The sequence below is a fragment of the Ciona intestinalis genome, chromosome 4 (assembly GCF_000224145.3).
Source record: "Ciona intestinalis chromosome 4, KH, whole genome shotgun sequence".
Classification (NCBI taxonomy): domain Eukaryota; kingdom Metazoa; phylum Chordata; class Ascidiacea; order Phlebobranchia; family Cionidae; genus Ciona; species Ciona intestinalis.
In genome coordinates, this window is record NC_020169.2 from 3,225,827 (window position 1) to 3,243,956 (window position 18,130).

Here is an 18,130-nt window from a genome sequence, read left to right on the forward strand (position 1 = left end):
ACAATATTTAATTAGTAGTTGTAACACTTAAGTTCCCTCTCCCAACCCTTATTTTCTAAGCCATTTTTCACCCTAACCAAGGACACATTGTAAAATAGAAATCAGTGAAAATTTACCAGCAATTTTTTTCTCAACGTCTGACTGCCACTTGAGCAGGATGTTCCTCACCATCAGTGATTCCTCTTCACTCGAGGAACTCATGTAGCTCGAAGAGGAGGTAGCTGAGGGTGGACGACTCTCATGATGAGAGTTTGTGTCTTCTTCCTCTTTGCTCCTCTTGTTTGGAGACAAACCATTGCTGGGAGACTCCGTTCCACCTCTCCTGCTTGTACAGTTGGTGGATATTATTTTAAAGATAAACACAATATTACATGCAAGCATTTTTCAAACCAACTTTTTTTTTAGACAATCAGCATATATGTTTTAAAACCCACTATATTCAAGATGCTATGTTTCACCATAAGTCTAATAGACTCAGATGAGTTGTCAAAATAGAAAAATTATTATTTTAAAGCTATTATTACATCTTTCCATTTCCGCATTCAGCAGTGAATTTTATACACTGTTCTCTAAAATCAGATTGTTATACCTTTGCTTTACTGTATCTGGGAAAATCAAATATAATACACCTATGTCTGGTAATGAATTTTTATTAATTTGTGATATTTTAGACAAAAAGTGGAAAAACTATGACTAAACTGCAGTACATGCTCATAAGACTCATAACAAACACAGCATCACCCACCTTCTGCCACAAGATGCATTGCCATCCATATTACTTGAGGAAGATTTGGAGGTAGCGTATTCTGCACAGATGGAGAGAAGTTCTGCCACATGGTACGACTTTTCATTGGCAGTAAAATTGGATAACCTTGGTTCAAATAAGACTGTTAAATTTGTGCCACAGTGCTGGAGATTTTATTATTTGATAGAAACACAAACTATGTTCTGGTGATTTTCAATTTATATTCTTTATTAGTTTTAAATTGAGACAAAATATGTAAAAAACAAATTTTAGTATGTATGCTGTTAAGCTGTTCTAAAAATCCTGTTTTCAATGCCAAACATGTATGTGTTTAAACCATACCTGTCATCAAAAGTGCGTAAGCAAGTGACAAACAAAACAATTACACCAAATTGACCAACTTTATTACAATTTGCAACCACTAAACAACAAGTCTTATTTCACTATCTTAAAATAAAATAAACCTACTGGTTTAAATTCAATTTTAGTTCAGAAAGTTCTTCACGAAGTTGTTTAATCTCTTCTCTTCTTGCACGAGTTTTTTGTGCATTTGATTCCATGTATCTGTAATATGAACACAAATTGTTACCAATATCACTGTAGTTTATACTCCTATGCAATCTGATTTATTTTGACAACTTAAAAATGTTACTCATTAATTGGTACTTGTCACACATTATAAATATAATCATTTTGGTGTATACTATAGCACATGTTGCCCCAACTTTTGAAACAGGGGTGACATCATATGTTCCAGCACCTACGTTGTAAATATGAAACAGTCCTATAAAAAAAACTTGACAAAATGACGCCTATGCATTTTAATACATATCTATGGAAATGGGTCCAGTTTTTATTTAAGTGCTAATTATATACAGCTGTTTTCGTGTTCACGGCCATTTAAAAGGTTGATTGCAACAGCTGAATGGACAACTGGTAGCCTATTCAGTGTAAATTTATTTGACCTGTTATATAAAGTATGAGGAAGTTATGTAGGTCTGATATATAGTGCAGCAACTGAAACTTTAAAAAATGAGGAAGCATCAATAGAATGCTGGATAGGCAAATTCGACACTGAGTTATAATGAATCTGTAATGGAATAATCAATGTATTTCCTACGGAATCTTACCTATCCATGTAGAATAATGAGGGGAAAATAAGACGGTTGTGAATTTTCTCAGGTTTCCCAATGGCTTGGTTGAATTGGAAACGTGAAAGTTGAAAAGTAAGAATGGGTGGCAGCTTGGTGAACCAAACCTGAAAATAATTTTAAGTCAACAAAATAGTTCTACTGAAAAAAAAAAACGGGAATTTCAGAAAATGCTGAAGCGACAAGTGCCATTTTTTATAAGACCATACTATAAGATGAAACTACCAACGGTTTACTTTAATATATTCAGTGTTTTTCATACATTTAGTACATACGTACTGTTTTATTAGAATGAGATATGTAAAAAAAACATTTTCCTGGTTTAAATCACAATTTAGGTATTGTGTGTTGTACAGGAATTATGTCTGTCTTTTATCCATACCTCTTGTCCATTTTGTGAAGTTTCACAGTGAGCTTTAGCTGTGGCATATTCCAAGCTTTCGTGCAAGTTTTTATGCCCTTCAACACACAGCGGAAGTATTCCAAATGTATGTTCTTGCTCAAATCTAATACCTGCAACATTTAATTTATTACCATATGAAGTTAGTAGTTGGGTTGCACATTACAGAATAATTAGGTAATTAGGATGTCCTATAAATTTTGTTAATATGCTTTAAGAGATGACGTGTGTAGACGTCATGAAAAAGAATACCAAATCCTGTAATTAGATTCGAATACCAAAAGATTTTAATCTCACGGATTTGAAATTCCGTATTGTGCATCACTAGTTAGTAGTTAAACATACTTGTATATTTATCATTACCACAGAATCTTAACCTTACAACAGATGACAGGAGAGAACCAATTACAATATACGTATAGCCTTATTCCCCTAGGAATAAATTATCTTGGTGCTGGTTAGGTAACCATGAAAAAATAGGCTGTACTCTAAATAAATGCCAAACTTTTCAAAATACAGGAATTCTTAAATGTTTATTCTTTGAAACAAATGTAACCTAAATGTCGGATTTATATGTTACGGATTAATAATATGCAGAAAATTCCAGGGTGGGACCACTTGCCATCTCAGGTTTCGGCCACAGCCCACAGGTACTCACCATGCCTATTAACTCCAACAGTTTTCGATGTCCCATAAAATAATTCCTGTACCGGATTACACAGAGGTTTTTGTGGACCCCTGAGGTCACTGATGACTCCAATGTCATCAGCACTGGTGATGTTAAACTCATTGTTTCTCTCCTTTCTTCTGTCATTCTCCTGGGTGGTTTCTTGAATGTGACGGAAAGCATCTTCAAGCCAGTCAAGCAGCATGTGTGTGAATTCACTCACATCCTACAGGTGAGTGATATACAGTATTAATATTTTTATAACATTTAGTTTTGTACGTCATGAATGAATGGATGTAACTTACTTTATCCTCACGTGGCCGGAAAACAACAAGTATGTTACTTTGTGGCCCATTGTGGGTAATTATATTTTGGGTATTTTTTAACCATAATTGCTTAATTTTCGAAGCAGTTTTGCTACTTATCTACTATCAGTATCCAGTATTACTATTTCCACAGTAGTACTTTGCACAAATTCATAAAAATATAATTTTGCAAATTGCAGGTTAAAATAACAATGTCAGACATTTCTATATGATAAAAAGTAAGAGTAAAGGAGGAGAAACTGACTTATTATCACAGGAAAAAATATTTTTAAATTTAAAGCATTACCTGCTGACTGTCACTGCTTTTTGTTTGAAAAGCTTCTTGTAGAATATTCACACACTTTATTGGGTCCAGAAAACTCTTATTTGATGTTATCATCAGTGCAAATAAACAACGTAGCTCTTGCATCAGCCGTAGGTTACGTTTTGTCTGTGATAAAGTGCAAACATGAATCAACTTCCTTAATTATCACAATAGATTTGATCATGAACATAAATTATACAAATCAAAACTATTGGTTATAACTTTTAGTCATATTGTTATAAATGCACACTGATTTAAAAACCTCCAGTAAAATATTACAATTCCAACTTCAACTAATGAGTTAAAAAAGCTAAGAAAAAAAGCTAAGAAAAAAAGTTATTTTTTCCAAAGAAGTATTTTGTAACTTTTTTTGAAATTTGAAATTGCTTACCTCTGCGTTAAGTGATGGGTCAATTTCTGTAGGTCCAAATTTTAGAATAATATTTCGGAATATTGGTATGTGGAACAGTGACTGCACAACCACACTAAACCAACAACTGTTGCCTACGTTCTTTAATCCAACAGGCCAATTTTTTGCTGTAAAAACACGATTTTTTAATATAATAATATAGGAAAATATAATGTCTATTAATATACTAATTTTTAATATATTAATATATAGGAAAATATATTTTTAATGAAAAAATTAAAGATCCTTAGTAAATTGACTTACAGATCCTTAGTAAATTGTGAGGGTCTTTTTTGTGCCTGTGTGACGCATCTCCAGAAATGGGTTGCCTAGATTGAATATCAGCAATGCTTTCAGCAAGAGCTCTGGAAAATTAAAAATCATTAAACAGGTGAAAACTGCTTAGATTTAAAATAAAGTTTGTAAAAGTATCGCCAAAAAACAAACACAAAACCTAAAAAAGACGATATATTATATATATAAATATTATATTCAGTTTGTGTTTTTTTACTTAATCAAATATAATATATACATATTACAAATGTTGTATCAAAAAATATCTCAAATGTTGTACCTTGCCAAATCATCTCCCTCCAGATGTTCGACAGAACTCGAAGTTCCAGGTTCCATAGAAATATCATTACTGACTTGCAAACTCAACGCGATGGCTTTTTGTAAATCATCTTCTTCCGAATCAGCGGAAGGAACGTTGCCGGAAGTTTGAGGTTGATTCTCTGTAAGTGAAGTGAAACAACTCTTTAAAATATATTATAGGCCTATATATGTATATGGTAACAATAACACCAATGTTTTGGGAGACCTAAGAAAATTGCTCATTCATTTATATATTTCATTTAAATATTACTGCTAGATTATAGCCTATATATATATATATATATATATATATTTATTTTTTAAGTGTAGTTACAAATTTTAAGTGTAGTTACAAATTACAATGTGGGATAAAAAAAGTTTAAAGTGCAATTTAGGAATACTAGATTTTAATACTGAAGTTTGTTAAACTACTTGTTTATTTTCACTTGTTTATTTTTTTTAAATAATTTACTTGTAATGGAAAATTGAGATTCAAATTCCCGCTCTTGCAAAATTTTGTTTTCCTGCACTGAAACCATTTTAACTATGGCAACCTATTAAACCAGCACTCTGTTTCTGATATATAAATAATAAATTCCACATTCGGAAAGCACTGAGTAAAGTTATACACAATGTATGAAATAATACTATCCTCTAAGATACAGCATAGAAAACTACAAAATATTTTAATTTATTTAAAAGGCAGCATATCGGAGATTTCACATACAAATTCCATATCCAGTCTACTCCTAATTCAACTAATGGTCTACAGCATTGGCAGATCAGTAGCTAGGAAAGCAGACCACGCTGTGTCATCATGTATATATAGACAGGGACTTGAGACTGTCATTTAAAGCCTTTCTCTTACAGATCTCTACCCTGTTGTCTGATCTCATGATGATTGACAACACAATTAGGATGACACACATAAACTGTTAGCTGTTACTACTTAATGAACTCTTGATAGGTGTTAATTTAGACAAACACAAAAAGTACGACTATGTATGAATTAGGTCTAGGTAGTATAGTAGGTGACATCAAACACCATCATTAAAAACTTAGTACAAGAAAAATTGGCAGACGCTACATTATAGGCTCTACCAAAAAAGTTTTTATGTCAAGTACAAGGTTTTATTTATTTCTTTAGGGTTATTCTTATTGTTTGACTTTTCCCCCTTTTCTGCATCTACGTTGGGCCTATAAAATCCCATATAAAAGCCAAGAAGTATATTATACATCCACGTTAGGCCTATACAATCCTGTTTCTAAAAGCCAAGTTTATTACATATGTTTAGCTAGTCAAACTTTTCTGTGCTTTGTACTGTTTTGTCACACCAATTTAGACTAGCTTTATTACTAATACGCTATAACGTAAACAAACACACGTGTAGGTTGAAACGGTGTGCCAACTTACCCCACTCCATTCTGTTGATTGGGTGAGTAACTGTTGATCCTAATCTTGAAACGTCAGAATCTAGAATGTTTCTTGATGCTGCTTGGCAATAACTTCTTGGTCTGCCAGTCATATCAGGCATAGCTTCAGAAGGAACAGTATTACTTTTTCAAAAGTGGTTTAATTACAAATATAGTGGTTTTATGGATCTATAACCTTTTATTTTACATTTCGTTCTACAGAGCCTAAGGTTTTGCTGGAATCTGTACACAAAATAAAAGTTTAATTCTTTATATGTCTTACAAATTATACATTAATACATAAAACCTACATAATTACAAGGGCACCACTCTTCAGTCTCAATTAAAAATAAATAGGAATGGCGATTAAAAATGTGCATGCGTTTGTCACTATAACTTCAAAATATTAATACATCATAATATTATTACATTATTATAGAACCAAATCCTTACTTTCCACCAACACTCACTGTACTTACGATATGAACAGACAGCACCGAAATGTTATATAACCGCACATAACACCAAAATGTGTGAATACAAGAAAGGCGAGCTTTAATGAATGGGCACGTTCCATTATAACATGATTGATAAGATGCTTTTTTTCATGTACTCCTGGTAGAGAACATACGTAGAATCAACGGGGTATAACCAAATGGAGTGTCTGAGTTTTATGTCAGGAACAGCAGTAGAACGTATTTAAAACCTGCCGCTAAAATAAGTATCAGGTTTGAATCATCATTCAGTATCTGTCTCAGTTTAAACACAAATTGGCGTTTAACTTATATTTGCATGACAATGAATTGTTCTATTCGGTAAAGAGCGGATACAGCAAGTTACATTCACTCAACACACACAATAAACAAAGTGGGTTACGTCAACAACTTTTCAAATCAAAACAAAATTCTAACCAGAGTGCACTTTTAACCAAAAAACTATGTTCTGCCGGTTTAACAAATTTTGTTTTTATTTACTCTAGTCGAAGTATTTGCAAATAGCATATTTCTTACCTGTCTGTCAGGTATGTGCACACAAAGCTTCTGCTCCCACCTAAGTTTGAAAGCGATGTTCGATTAAACAGCAAATGGGCTTAAATACGGAAAAACAGTTATAAAGAAAGTAATAAAGTTGGTATATATAAGAATGTTGGTACCAGGTTTCACGATATTTTACCAATGCATACAACAGACAACACATGCACAATAACAGACAAGACAGGGCAACACCTACATCATTCATTAAAAAAATTTACAAGAAAGAATAAAATTTGAACAAATCATTATTAGAAGAGTACTACCGGATCGAGGCAAATAGAAAAAGTGTAACTCTGCAATAAAATGATCTTACTGTTATGCTGTTGGGGACATACCCTTATTCAAGATATTATAAAGATGAACGAGAAAAGGAAGAATATTAAAAGTTTACAAAGTAAACAGGTCTTTGAAAGAGCAAAAGGCTTCTTTATTCTGGCTGAACAACTCCCATGAAAACAAAAATGAGAAAAAGTTAATCATTTTCATTCCGTGTCAACAACTCTGTGCATGAAATTGCTGCTGGTGTGCATTTTACCCTGCTGCACAGCAGCTATGGGGTAACTAAGCATTCCTTGTTCATTTATCTGCGTTGTACCAGGTCCAACACCACGTTGTACATTACGAGCAGTTTGTGCCAGATTGTTTTGCACCACTGATCTTCCCATGGTAACTACTGGAGGCGGCATCGAAGTATTCACTCCACCAATGCCTGACGTCATAACTGTACATTGTAAAACTGAAAACATTATCAAATTAAAACAGAACTAATTACTAACTTAAATTATAAAAGCATTTGGTGTGAAATAATCGTCCTTGTATCAAACTTGACAAAAGTTTGTCATTATTATCTTACCTGAATTTTGGTGGGAAGACACTTGTGCAATTGGCTGAGACCCAGGTGTAATATTACTAAATGCTTGACCAGCATGTCCAACAGCCCGTAAGGATGCAGCCATGCTACTGCTTGGATTTTGTTGGGCTTCTGCCACAATTGCCATCTCATGGCCAGTTGCAGATACAAGCGTGCTCACTACAGGCACATTGTCAGTTGATCTGGTAACTGTATAAACCAATGCTGGTTGGGGTAGAGGTACAGCTGGCCCCATGGACCCTACAGAGGGTTGTTGATGCACAGCACCAGTCAAACTAGCAGCTATAGGGTTGTTAGGGCCTTGTATGGCACACCTACCACCACCCAGGGCAGCGGCCATTATGGTGCCTGCAAAGCTGACAGGTTGTTGAGTTAATTGATTGTGACTTGGCATATTTCCAGAAAAAGTCACAATTGTTTGCTGAGCCATTTGGTTGTGATTGGGCATGTTGCCTGAAAACGTCACCATAGGATGCTGTGTCATTTGGTTGTGGCTTGGCATGGGTTGTGAAAATGTTACCATTGGCTGCTGGGATGCCATTTGGTTGTGAGTTTGAACTGGTGCAGAAAATGATGCCACAGGTGGGTGTGTCATTTGGTTCATATTCTGCTGGGCAATCATGCCATTTTGTTGTGGTATTGGTCCAGAGAGAGCCGATACAATTTGGTTGGTGCCAGGTATTGTTTCCACAGCACCTCCTGTGTTTGCTGCAATATTTGCAGCAATGACTTGAGCAGCTGGAAATACAAGAGATAAGTTTTTAAAGTTAAATAAACAAAACAAAATTTTTTTAAATTTCTTGATCATGAAAACAGGGGCCTTATTATTTAAAACTCAACAGTAAAGTAATAGTAACCATAAATTTTAGTTGTCTCTTTGATTATGGTAGGGAAGATTTAAAAAAAATTTAAATAAAGGAACAAGATATGGTGAAAAATCAACAGTTGTTAAAACATGGTTAGAGTTAATAACAGTTAATTGGGAAAAAAATCAAGTCATTAGCAAAAGTAGTCATAAAAACGCGCAAAAGGTAAAATAAACTGAATATTTTAGAGCAAAAATATTTACCAATATCTGTTGTGTGAGGAACAGAAACTGATGCCTGTTGTATTCTACCTGGCCCCGCAACCACTGCATGTTGAGGTGCTTGCCCAGCGGCAGTGATAATTTCTTGGCCTGGTTAAACAAACATGTGGTTTAACAAACCACAGCATTTGAGGAATGCTGTCACAAACAAACCTTGAACATTGAGTTGCACAGGGACAGGTCTTGCTGCGTTGGTGACAACCACCGTACCAGGGGAGGTAAGACCAATGGAAGGAGTGAAGGAGGTTGGCATACTTTCAGATGACATTCTGTAGCTTGTAATTCCTCTGATAAAGCAATGAAAATATTATTAAAGATGAGGTACTGTTGTTATACATACTTGTTCTAAAAAATATACATTAGGGTGGGTAGAAATGGGACATTCTTTCATTCTATTTTCTAGCACCGTTTGGTAGTAAACAAAGAACATTTAAAGAATTATAAAATTATATCCTCATGACTTCCACAGACCAATGGTCATTGGTTAAAACCTGATCAGGATATTTGGATATTATGTGCTAAAGGTATCTTCTCTCTCCCCGCTCCCCCACTATATACCACATCATATACGCTGAATACGCATATTAAATTTACAGATAGCAATAACAATGTTTGCCTTCAGTACCTTTTCTGCAACCTGAACTGTGCATTTTGTTCTAACAAAACTTCATTTGTTGCTGATAGATCTGATACTTGCTTTTCCAACTCTTGAACTCGTTTCTTCAAATTATGATTTTCTTCTTCAAGATGTTGATGAACAACCTGACTGTTTCGTCCCATGAATTCACTGAAACATTTGAAGTTGTTTTATGAGAAAAATAGCAAAGAAAATTGCATAGCCAAAAAAAAGATGTAAAATTTATACTTACTTATGAACAGGCATTCTCTCTTGCCGACCTGGAAGTTCTGGTTGTGTTCCAACCACCATGTACTCATTACATGTCTCAGTATATTGTTCACAATCTTCTACCAGCATTCGAGGTCTTTTTAAATTTGCTTCTGCATCATTTCCTTTCTTGGGATCAAGATGCAAAAACCTGCACTTCTTGCCTCTATGGCATTCTTGGTTGAGGAAGTCACGACACACTGGTCGTCCTGCCACCTCTGCAGATCCAGTCATCTTTTCCAGTCTTTGTTTCTCCTGTCCAATGTGGTAATCACCAATGCCATAGTCATACTGGTATTTAAGACGCAAAGGAAGCATCTTGGATTTCATGTAAGCTTCCTCCTCCTCTTGAGTGCAATGAATAAATCTTGAAGAAAAGAATGCATTTTATTATGTGAAGTATAACTTTATGGTTGTAAATAATGCATTTGATAAGAACTGTGAACACAGAGCTGCATTTAGTAAAACCAAAGTACCATACTTTTTCTCATAAAAAAAAGGACTATTTATCTGTATTCCCACCTGCAGTTTGTTCTTTGGCACTCACTGTTTTGGAAGTCATGGCAAAACTCATAAACAATATCAGCACCAGATACATCAACAGTTTGCTCCAACTCAGCAGTGGATGGGTGTTTAAATTTGCAACGTCTGTGAAAAATGAATAACAATATACATTACCAGTCACTCAGGAAGTTCTTATTTAGAATAGGATAATCAACACAACAGCGAAATGTATGAAACTTAGTTAATATAGTTATTTTTGTTAACTTATTTGTGATAAACCAGCAAAACCTTATTCTCAAGAACACAAAACAACAAGGAATACCTAACAGAAAATATACGATTAAAACAAAAAATCTCATATTGTCCAATTTGCAGCATATAATATTGTAACAAATTTATGATAAAAGTTAGAAGTTAAAACATTTATTAGAATTTGAATAAGTGATGGAGAAGTTATGGCTTTTAAGACCTGTACAGTTCTACAAAGCCTCACCTGCCACGATGACACATGTTTCTCAGAAAATCTCTGCAAATTGGTTTCTTATCAAAAGTTGAGGTTGGCCAGTTATCGTTTAGATCAAAATTTTTGTGATCCTCTTCCATTATGGGAATACTATGAAACTTTGTATGAACTTTACAATTTGTAGAACTTTGCCGGCCTTTTATAGCAGCTTTTACAAAGAACACTGTGTGTATGCCAATGCATCAGAGCAAGCCTAACTGTTTGTACTCTGCAGAATCCTTCAGACATTTACTTTAAAGGAGCAAAGAAATTAAAAAGAGCACGATAAAAATAAATAAAAAATTGGAAACTTTCATGATTGTGTTAATATGGAAATGCGTAAAAAATGAAACATAACTATTCCAATAAGTTTAGATAGCCAACTTATTTGCTATAGTATGCAAGTAGTTTTATCAGTACCAATTCCCACATTCCCTACCAAAATAAAAAAAAAGAAAGTGAAAAAAGCTTATAAAATAATATGTTTAATACATATCATCAGACTGCTCAACAGTTGGCATTAAACCACGCTCTTTCATTGCTTTGAACTTGGTTTTCTCCTTTTCCTGCTTCTCTTCTTGCAGTTTGCTCTTTGCTTCAAGTATTTTTTCTATAGAAACTTTTTCAAGGTCCTTTCTCTCCTCATGCTCTATGTCGACCTCGCCAAGCAGGACCACATTTTCACCTCTGATTACAAATATACCGCGTGGAATATCACCGTACATTGATCCCACATGCACACGCTCGACAGTCTTGTGCAAAACTAGATTTGCAAACTGGTCAACAGATCTCAAGTAACCGATTAAAATTCGCCCATCTCGTAGCATTACAAGTTGCTTTTTATCAATTTCTTCAATTAAACTTGCAGTTCCTGGCATGTAATTCATATTTTTTTGCAAATTTCAACAGTCTAGCAAAACCATAAGATATAGGATATGGGTATATCCACTCTGTTATAAAGCCTATAGCACTTATCTTACAGTTTTTATACAAAAGTGCATTGAGGTCTGTCTACATAGCAGCGTTACAATTCCTACAAATACAATACATAACATAGATTACAACCTGACAGGAACTCGAACTTCCATACACCGGTCAACCGGTGTATCCGAATCCGAACCGGCAAATAGCAATGCGTCGTGTGTCGTGTGCTATCTAATCCATATATTTATTCGTTACCAAATTTAAGAAGGCGGAACATGATGCGGTGTCTATGGTTCCGTTGTCGTTAAAAGTTGAAGCTAAAAAACTCCTACCGTTTCCAAACAAACGAAATGCAAGAGACAAGATAAGTAATAATGGGAAAGAGTCACCGCGATGACGTCATTACTCCCTAGCGCCCTAGCGACATCTTCACGTGGACTGCCATATTTAGCACAAACACAAAGAGACAGTGTCACAGATTTTTTAAAAACGTCCGTATATGCAAAGAGATTGGTTGTAATCTCTTTAGTGTATGTTTACTTAATATGACGATCGAATAACCTGCAAGAGACACGAAAACTGGTTTTTATTATTATTGGCATGCCATTTAAAACACTAATTTAGTAGGGGCAATTACATTCTTTTGGTTCAGTATATTGGAATGTTTGGAAGTTTACAAGGCCGCCATTTATGTCATAAACCAAACACCAAAATGATAAATAGTTTATTTGCTTTGAGTTTAAATTACTGATATGAACAGATCAGAGTCCGAATAACAGACTATATCCTAAAAGAGAGTTATGAAACATAGGTTATATGTTGCTATTAAAGTGCTGACATTTCTCAGGCGAATATTATTCACCCCCAAACTCGTTATTTTAGACTGGACTTTATCATTTATACAAGGGCATGACATAACATGTCGAGGCCACGAATTCTATGTTGAAAAGAAATTGCCTTCACGCTTCAATGGGTTTGTTTACATAGCGGTGTTGCGGTAAACTCAAAATACTGAAATGTAATGTCCAAATGTTTTGTTATTTTAGCGCAGATAAAGTCTCCGACATTGTAGATTTAAGGTTGAGTTGTTCAAGTAGATTATAGAAAACACGAATACAGCAATGGCGGTAGCGTTTTAATACAATGTTCACAAGTTACCGATTATATTTACGTTTCTTCTTAAATTTGAAAGAAGCAACAAATATCTTTCAGTATATTGTTAGCATTGTCTGTCTACAAGACAAACGATTTTGAAGTGTTCTATGAACGCCGTGGTTTAAGAGTTCTCTTTCTCCCGTAAATGTTGCTCAAGAATCCTTGAAACAATAAGCATTCGAGTTTTAGTAGAGGCAATTGTAGCGTCAAGTGGCCAAGAGAGATCGAGAGTAAATCAAGCCATAGGAAACTTTAACCACAGTGACAGTGCAGCTGTATTACCTCGAACAATTGTTGTAACCTCTGCGGGAATGAGGGAATTTTTGCATGACTTTTAATAAAGTTAAGATGTTGTTGACATCCTAATGTAGAATGTTTTGTTCTACAACTTACCCTTGCCAATACTTTGGTTTTCAGGTTGGTATAGATCTAACAGATATGGAAATACATTTGGATTTGTATAATTTTGAAACAAGTGATGCTGAGGGTTCAAGATATGTGTTAACAAGTCCACGTTCATTGGACGCATGCTCAAGGTTAAACATTCGTCCTATTCAACTGCTGCACAAAACACATGCTGATTTTGCTGAGGAAAATGCTGGGAAATCATCAGAATTTATTAAGGTATCATATATCAAATACATTGGCTTCGGACTCTGTATTGTTAAGCAATTGCTGCCTGTGATTAAAATCTCAATTTAAATTTTATGTAAATGTTAAAGAATTGCAAATAAGAATATACAATAAAGTATATAATATATATGCTGTAAGTTCTGTAATATTGGTTTGTTTTTCATAAACTATCTTCTATTATGCTCGCAGATACTTTATAATGACTGGGAGGAGAAACGAATTGCCAAGCTTAACAAATGCAGGAAAGTTCGAGAGACCATAATCATGGAACAGAAAGTATTAAGAAAAAATCAAACAACTGAACGTCAGAGGCAAAAGAGTAAAACAGATACAAATAAAACTGTCATGGATTCAAAGAAAAAAAGAGAAAAAGAATCCAGCACTATTGTGTAAGTGAAATTTGTTAAAATTTTAAAATGGTGTGTACATATATATATGTATACAGTATTATTTAACATTTAAAATTTAAAACCGTAAATTTGATTTTCCTTGAATTAACCTCTGATTTCTTTAGTATCAACAATATCTAATAAGGCTAAACCTCTGCTCATATTTAGGCCATCCCCATCAACAGCCCGTCCAAAACACATTCGAACTCCAAAAACAAGAGACATTCCTGATAAGAAAACTACATCCACATATCATGCAGAGACCACAGCACCTGTAATTGCTACACATTCCCCCTCTCCCACACCAGCTGATGATACAATGCTGCATGCATCAGCTTTGCAAACACTTGAAGGTATGATGAATGTAACTTACTTTGTCATCGGTAGCCGGGAAACGACACAGTACTTTCAGTTCTTAAGTAACAGTTCTATATCGTAATACAATTACTGCCAAGCCACATTTCAAAACCGTATCAGTCAATGTTATGCATATTGATTTTAAAATAACCCTGATCATCACACAGTTATTTAGTTTCTTTTTTTAAGGGAAAATTAAATCATTCTTCTTGCAAGTCACAAACAAGTACAACCTATCGCTCTTGACCTGTCTCTAAATATCATTATGTTTACAGATCCAGCCACACCAAGATCAGAGCGACCGTCGAGATTAAATGCAATCATTCTTTCCAACAGATCACGCAGTAGAAGTGTGGATGGTCACAACAGGCCTCCCAGAAGTGAACGAAGTAGTTTCAGTCTCAGATCATCTTCAGTATTCGGAAATTCATCTAAACTTGCCAGTGGTTACATAACCCCACAAATTCAAGTACGAACTGAACCTGGATTTTTATTATGGTAGTGGGAGAAAAAAAAATAGATAAGATACCTCTAAACAGAAACGGCTTGGGATAAGATTTTACAAAAAACTTTAAATCAGCCCTTTATTCTCTTGTTAGGTGTCTATTCCAACAAGCAGTATAGGTCTAATAAATAAGTTTTCCTATGTTTAACAATTATGAGTTTAAGTGTATTTTAACAATGTCACCCCAGATTTTGCCAATTTCTCTTTAGTGTTGCTTGTTCTAGATATTTTTGTTCATTTGTTTCTAGAGAGACAAGCGGCTTGTGGAAGTGATGAAGGATCGGAGGAGGAGAGAGGAAGGAGAGGAAAAGCTGAGACTCGCAAAGTGGATGGAGTGGAACAATCAGATGAAGAAGACTACCGAGATCAAAGTATTGATTTTAGAAAACTTTTGTTTTTGATATTTTTTCCCTTTATTAAGTGTGTATTTTATGACCAATAATTAATTCAATGGATTAGTCATTGAAATGTTTAAAAAGCAGTCAGGGAATTAGTACTTGAAACTTAAATGTAAATAATTTAGTTGTACATGCTTTGCTTGTTTTGTAGTTTCTATATTTCTTGCAAGAGTATTACAAACCAAACAAATATTTTTTGCCATCACTTAAAAAAAAACTTTTTAAATCTACTCCTATAAACCAAACATTTACTCTAGAGAAAGGAAGAGTTACAGCGGCAAAAGGAGCTTGCAACTTCCCATCAACGTTGGGAGAAGAAGATACAAAAAGAATTAACCAAGAAAAGAAAGGAAGCTCAGATGTTGGAGCAAGATTTAATGAAACAGCAAAAGCAAACAGAGTCAATTCTAAAAATGAACAAAGAAAAACAGGTTATTATTACATTGTAGTCTGTGCTTAAGTGCTTTTGTAGTTTTATGCAGATAAGTTATCATTTGACAATTTTAAAGAAACAGTGTTTCGAAACTGTGCTTAAATTATTTGCTGCACTTAATTTAACAGTGTTTGTTACAGGAAAAAATGCGTTTGCAACAAATAGAAGATCGTAAAATTGCAGCAATGGAAAGGAAGCAGCAGCAGGAAAAATCATTGAACTGTGTGAACCAAGAAATAATGGTAAATCTTGTTTAACTGGAACGTTTCATACTATTTAAAAATCAGAACTTCTGCCAAATCTTAGGTTTATAAATGGAACTCATATATCTATGGTTTTGGAATTATAGGCATTCCAAGAAGCCACTGACCATGACATTAGGGATAGATTGACCAGAGCTGAAAAGGTGAAGCTGGAAAATGAAATGAAAGAATTGGAAAAAGTAAGTTTGCTAATAGTAATAACTGAATAAAGTTCAATTTTATTTCGTGAAAATGAACTATTCTCAGATAAAACTAATGAACAAGCGACAAAGAGAAAGATTTCATGTCCTCCAGGAACAACTGAGGAGGAAGAATCAACATGAGGAAGAAATAAGAAGAGAAACCATGAATCAGAAGCTTTCCATTGCTAAGCAAAACCATCATAAAAAGGTTGGTTTAATATGAAACTGTTTTTCACTGATTTTTGCCAAAAGGAAGATTGAATTGTAATTTAGTATGCAGCAGAGCCTACAAAAATGTTTGATTTACCTTTTCTTAATAGGTGATGGAAAGAGAAAATACGGTGAAGATGCATGGGAAAGAAATGATGCAAAAGATCCAACAAACCAGAGAGAATCAAAGGAAACTTGACAAAGAAATGGAGGAACATCTGAATGATATTGCCCAACATAAAGTATGAAATAAATCTAGTTTTGTCTTTTTTATTTCAAAATGACAAAGAAATAAAGGAACATCTAAAATCTAAATGATATAGCCCAACATAGCATAGAATATAACCTTTTTTTTCAAATGTGTCAAATGTGATATTCTTTACAGAAACAACTATTATTGCGAGCTACGAATACAGCGTTAAAAAACACGATGAATAAATCTGTTCGAGCGCAAGCGATGCGGGAGGAATCTGAGAAAGGATGGAGGAGGAAACACACGGAGGTCCAGGAGCGTGATCAACAAGTGATACAGAGAACGAAGGTGGATGTGTCGTGGTCTTATCAATAAACATAGTTGTAACTTGTATCTTGTATGCTTAGTGATTTTAGCATGTGTAGTTGTGAGTATCTGTTTTTGGGCGAGACAGTGATCACTAATTGCTTCTCCAAATTATCAGCCACATAAAAAAAAACATAAAAATCCCCCACAAAGTAACATACTTGGTAACTTGTAAGCTGGCACCTGGTGTATAAAACATAACATCCGTATTTATTGACTGTCGTCTTCTGGCTATGCGAGGATAAGTTACATTACATTTACAATATTTTATTTGATTTGTTACATTACATTTACAATATTTTATTTGATTTGCAGGAGGATTTGGAAGCAAAGGAAAACCGAGTGAAAACTCATCTTCAGCTGAAGGAAGCTGCTTTTGAATTTTCTCGTTTTCAAGCTAAGATCAATGAAGCAGAAAGAGAAATTGTGAAGCGAAAATCTTCCAACTTTTCCCAGATGGCCCAACAAGCACAACTGACTGCGAACATTGGGAAAGGTCCAAGATCTTCATTTGTTAATTACTCTACTGTAAAGCTAGGTTAATTCTAACTAGGCTTAATTAGAATTTCAAACATAATAGTGGTGAAAATTGGTAAAGATTTAATAGTACTAGTCTACTATTTTCCATAAATATTGAGGGTCCAACGAATTCCGTTGCAGTATTAGGACGTATGTTATAATTGCACCATTCTTCACTGTATAAGAATTTATATTTTATATATATATTCGTTTTTGTACTTGTACTGTATAATCCATTGCAATGTTTGCTTTTTAGTTTTAGTAAACTGACATACTGTGGTATTCCTGTGTTATTTTGCTAAAACAGACAGTTTTGCAGCCACTAAAACAGCAATATAACACTTTCTATCTAAAAATCATACCCATTCATACTAATAATAATTTATTCATATTTGACCAAAACAATAGCTCAGCTTGAAACTTCCATGTCTGATATAATTTGAAAAAGAAAAAGTTCCACCTGTTGTTCAAATTCTTCGCAGGAAATTGTGAGGATGTTGTGGTTTCAAAGGAATCCACGTATCACCTTCCCCAACACAGTAACCTTTAGGGTACCTGCTGTCCCAATTATCTCGTTCTGTTTCATAAAGCAATTGGGTCCACTGCTGTGACCAAAGCTCCTCAATCGGACAGTAGATATACCGAGTGCATCGGAAGGAATCATTCATAGCATTTCTCATCACACGCTTTAGCTGACTGTTGTCAATGTC

General features: G+C 34.4%; 5 protein-coding genes across 10 annotated transcripts in view; 1 reads left to right on the forward strand and 4 right to left on the reverse strand.

Annotated features, from left to right (window-relative positions):
- The window catches only part of LOC100182294 (ubiquitin carboxyl-terminal hydrolase 25), an 11,774-nt gene extending 5,503 nt beyond the window's left edge, over window positions 1–6,271 (reverse strand). For 2 of the 5 annotated variants that reach the window (XM_026834003.1, XM_018811552.2), the window contains exons 1-11: window positions 6,011–6,271; window positions 4,577–4,736; window positions 4,267–4,367; window positions 3,985–4,130; window positions 3,576–3,719; window positions 2,955–3,189; window positions 2,279–2,409; window positions 1,876–2,003; window positions 1,214–1,309; window positions 746–871; window positions 117–325 (exon numbers count right to left, since the gene is read on the reverse strand). In XM_026834003.1, the coding sequence (XP_026689804.1) occupies window positions 117–325; window positions 746–871; window positions 1,214–1,309; window positions 1,876–2,003; window positions 2,279–2,409; window positions 2,955–3,189; window positions 3,576–3,719; window positions 3,985–4,130; window positions 4,267–4,367; window positions 4,577–4,736; window positions 6,011–6,131 (1,597 nt within the window). In that variant the 5' untranslated portion in view covers window positions 6,132–6,271. Of the gene's footprint in view, window positions 1–116; window positions 326–745; window positions 872–1,213; window positions 1,310–1,875; window positions 2,004–2,278; window positions 2,410–2,954; window positions 3,190–3,575; window positions 3,720–3,984; window positions 4,131–4,266; window positions 4,368–4,576; window positions 4,737–5,068; window positions 5,178–6,010 lie in introns of those variants that run through there. The other 3 variants (XM_026834004.1, XM_018811554.2, XM_026834005.1) reach the window with 3 other exon arrangements.
- A 525-nt stretch (window positions 6,272–6,796) lies between these two features.
- On the reverse strand, window positions 6,797–11,145 carry LOC100175198 (zinc finger CCCH domain-containing protein 10). 2 transcript variants are annotated; one of them, XM_009860018.2, is made up of 8 exons: window positions 10,885–11,145; window positions 10,410–10,535; window positions 9,871–10,254; window positions 9,627–9,788; window positions 9,155–9,288; window positions 8,984–9,091; window positions 7,897–8,652; window positions 6,797–7,764 (listed from the first exon to the last, which is right to left on the reverse strand). In XM_009860018.2, the coding sequence occupies exons 1-8, from the start codon at window positions 10,992–10,994 to the stop codon at window positions 7,526–7,528; spliced, it is 2,019 nt and encodes a 672-aa protein (XP_009858320.1). In that variant the 5' UTR covers window positions 10,995–11,145; the 3' UTR covers window positions 6,797–7,525. The 2 variants fall into 2 exon arrangements, with proteins under 2 accessions (XP_009858320.1, XP_002124156.2); XM_002124120.3 differs by having other exon boundaries at window positions 6,797–7,779.
- Window positions 11,124–11,968, reverse strand: LOC100185388 (U6 snRNA-associated Sm-like protein LSm1). Its single transcript, XM_002124331.5, has one exon. The coding sequence runs from the start codon at window positions 11,778–11,780 to the stop codon at window positions 11,379–11,381; it is 402 nt and encodes a 133-aa protein (XP_002124367.1). The 5' UTR covers window positions 11,781–11,968; the 3' UTR covers window positions 11,124–11,378.
- A 1,405-nt stretch (window positions 11,969–13,373) lies between these two features.
- LOC100180660 (coiled-coil domain-containing protein 177-like) lies at window positions 13,374–17,702 on the forward strand. The gene is made up of 12 exons (XM_002124121.5): window positions 13,374–13,596; window positions 13,795–13,994; window positions 14,163–14,347; window positions 14,627–14,820; window positions 15,105–15,227; window positions 15,512–15,685; window positions 15,828–15,929; window positions 16,037–16,129; window positions 16,197–16,340; window positions 16,453–16,584; window positions 16,728–16,883; window positions 17,217–17,702. The coding sequence occupies exons 1-12, from the start codon at window positions 13,411–13,413 to the stop codon at window positions 17,442–17,444; spliced, it is 1,917 nt and encodes a 638-aa protein (XP_002124157.3). The 5' UTR covers window positions 13,374–13,410; the 3' UTR covers window positions 17,445–17,702.
- A 109-nt stretch (window positions 17,703–17,811) lies between these two features.
- The window catches only part of LOC100183017 (NADH dehydrogenase [ubiquinone] 1 alpha subcomplex subunit 10, mitochondrial-like), a 4,956-nt gene continuing 4,637 nt past the window's right edge, over window positions 17,812–18,130 (reverse strand). Inside the window, exon 4 of the mRNA XM_026834007.1 lies at window positions 17,812–18,127. Within this exon, the coding sequence (XP_026689808.1) occupies window positions 17,888–18,127 (240 nt within the window). The 3' untranslated portion in view covers window positions 17,812–17,887. The remainder of the gene's footprint in view (window positions 18,128–18,130) is intronic.

Excerpts from the sequence above, each read along its gene's own strand:
- LOC100175198 (XM_002124120.3), bottom strand. The coding sequence starts at position 10,994 with ATGGAAGAGGATCACAAAAATTTTGATCTAAACGATAACTGGCCAACC. Across the intron at positions 9,789-9,870 it reads GAGAGAATGCCTGTTCATAA|TGAATTCATGGGACGAAACA; the intron begins GTAAGTATAAAT and ends CAAATGTTTCAG. Across the intron at positions 9,092-9,154 it reads TGTGCAACTCAATGTTCAAG|GCCAAGAAATTATCACTGCC; the intron begins GTTTGTTTGTGA and ends TTGTTTAACCAG.
- LOC100185388 (XM_002124331.5), bottom strand. The coding sequence starts at position 11,780 with ATGAATTACATGCCAGGAACTGCAAGTTTAATTGAAGAAATTGATAAA.
- LOC100180660 (XM_002124121.5), top strand. The coding sequence starts at position 13,411 with ATGGAAATACATTTGGATTTGTATAATTTTGAAACAAGTGATGCTGAG. Across the intron at positions 16,341-16,452 it reads AGCAAAACCATCATAAAAAG|GTGATGGAAAGAGAAAATAC; the intron begins GTTGGTTTAATA and ends TTTTCTTAATAG. Across the intron at positions 16,585-16,727 it reads ATGATATTGCCCAACATAAA|AAACAACTATTATTGCGAGC; the intron begins GTATGAAATAAA and ends TATTCTTTACAG.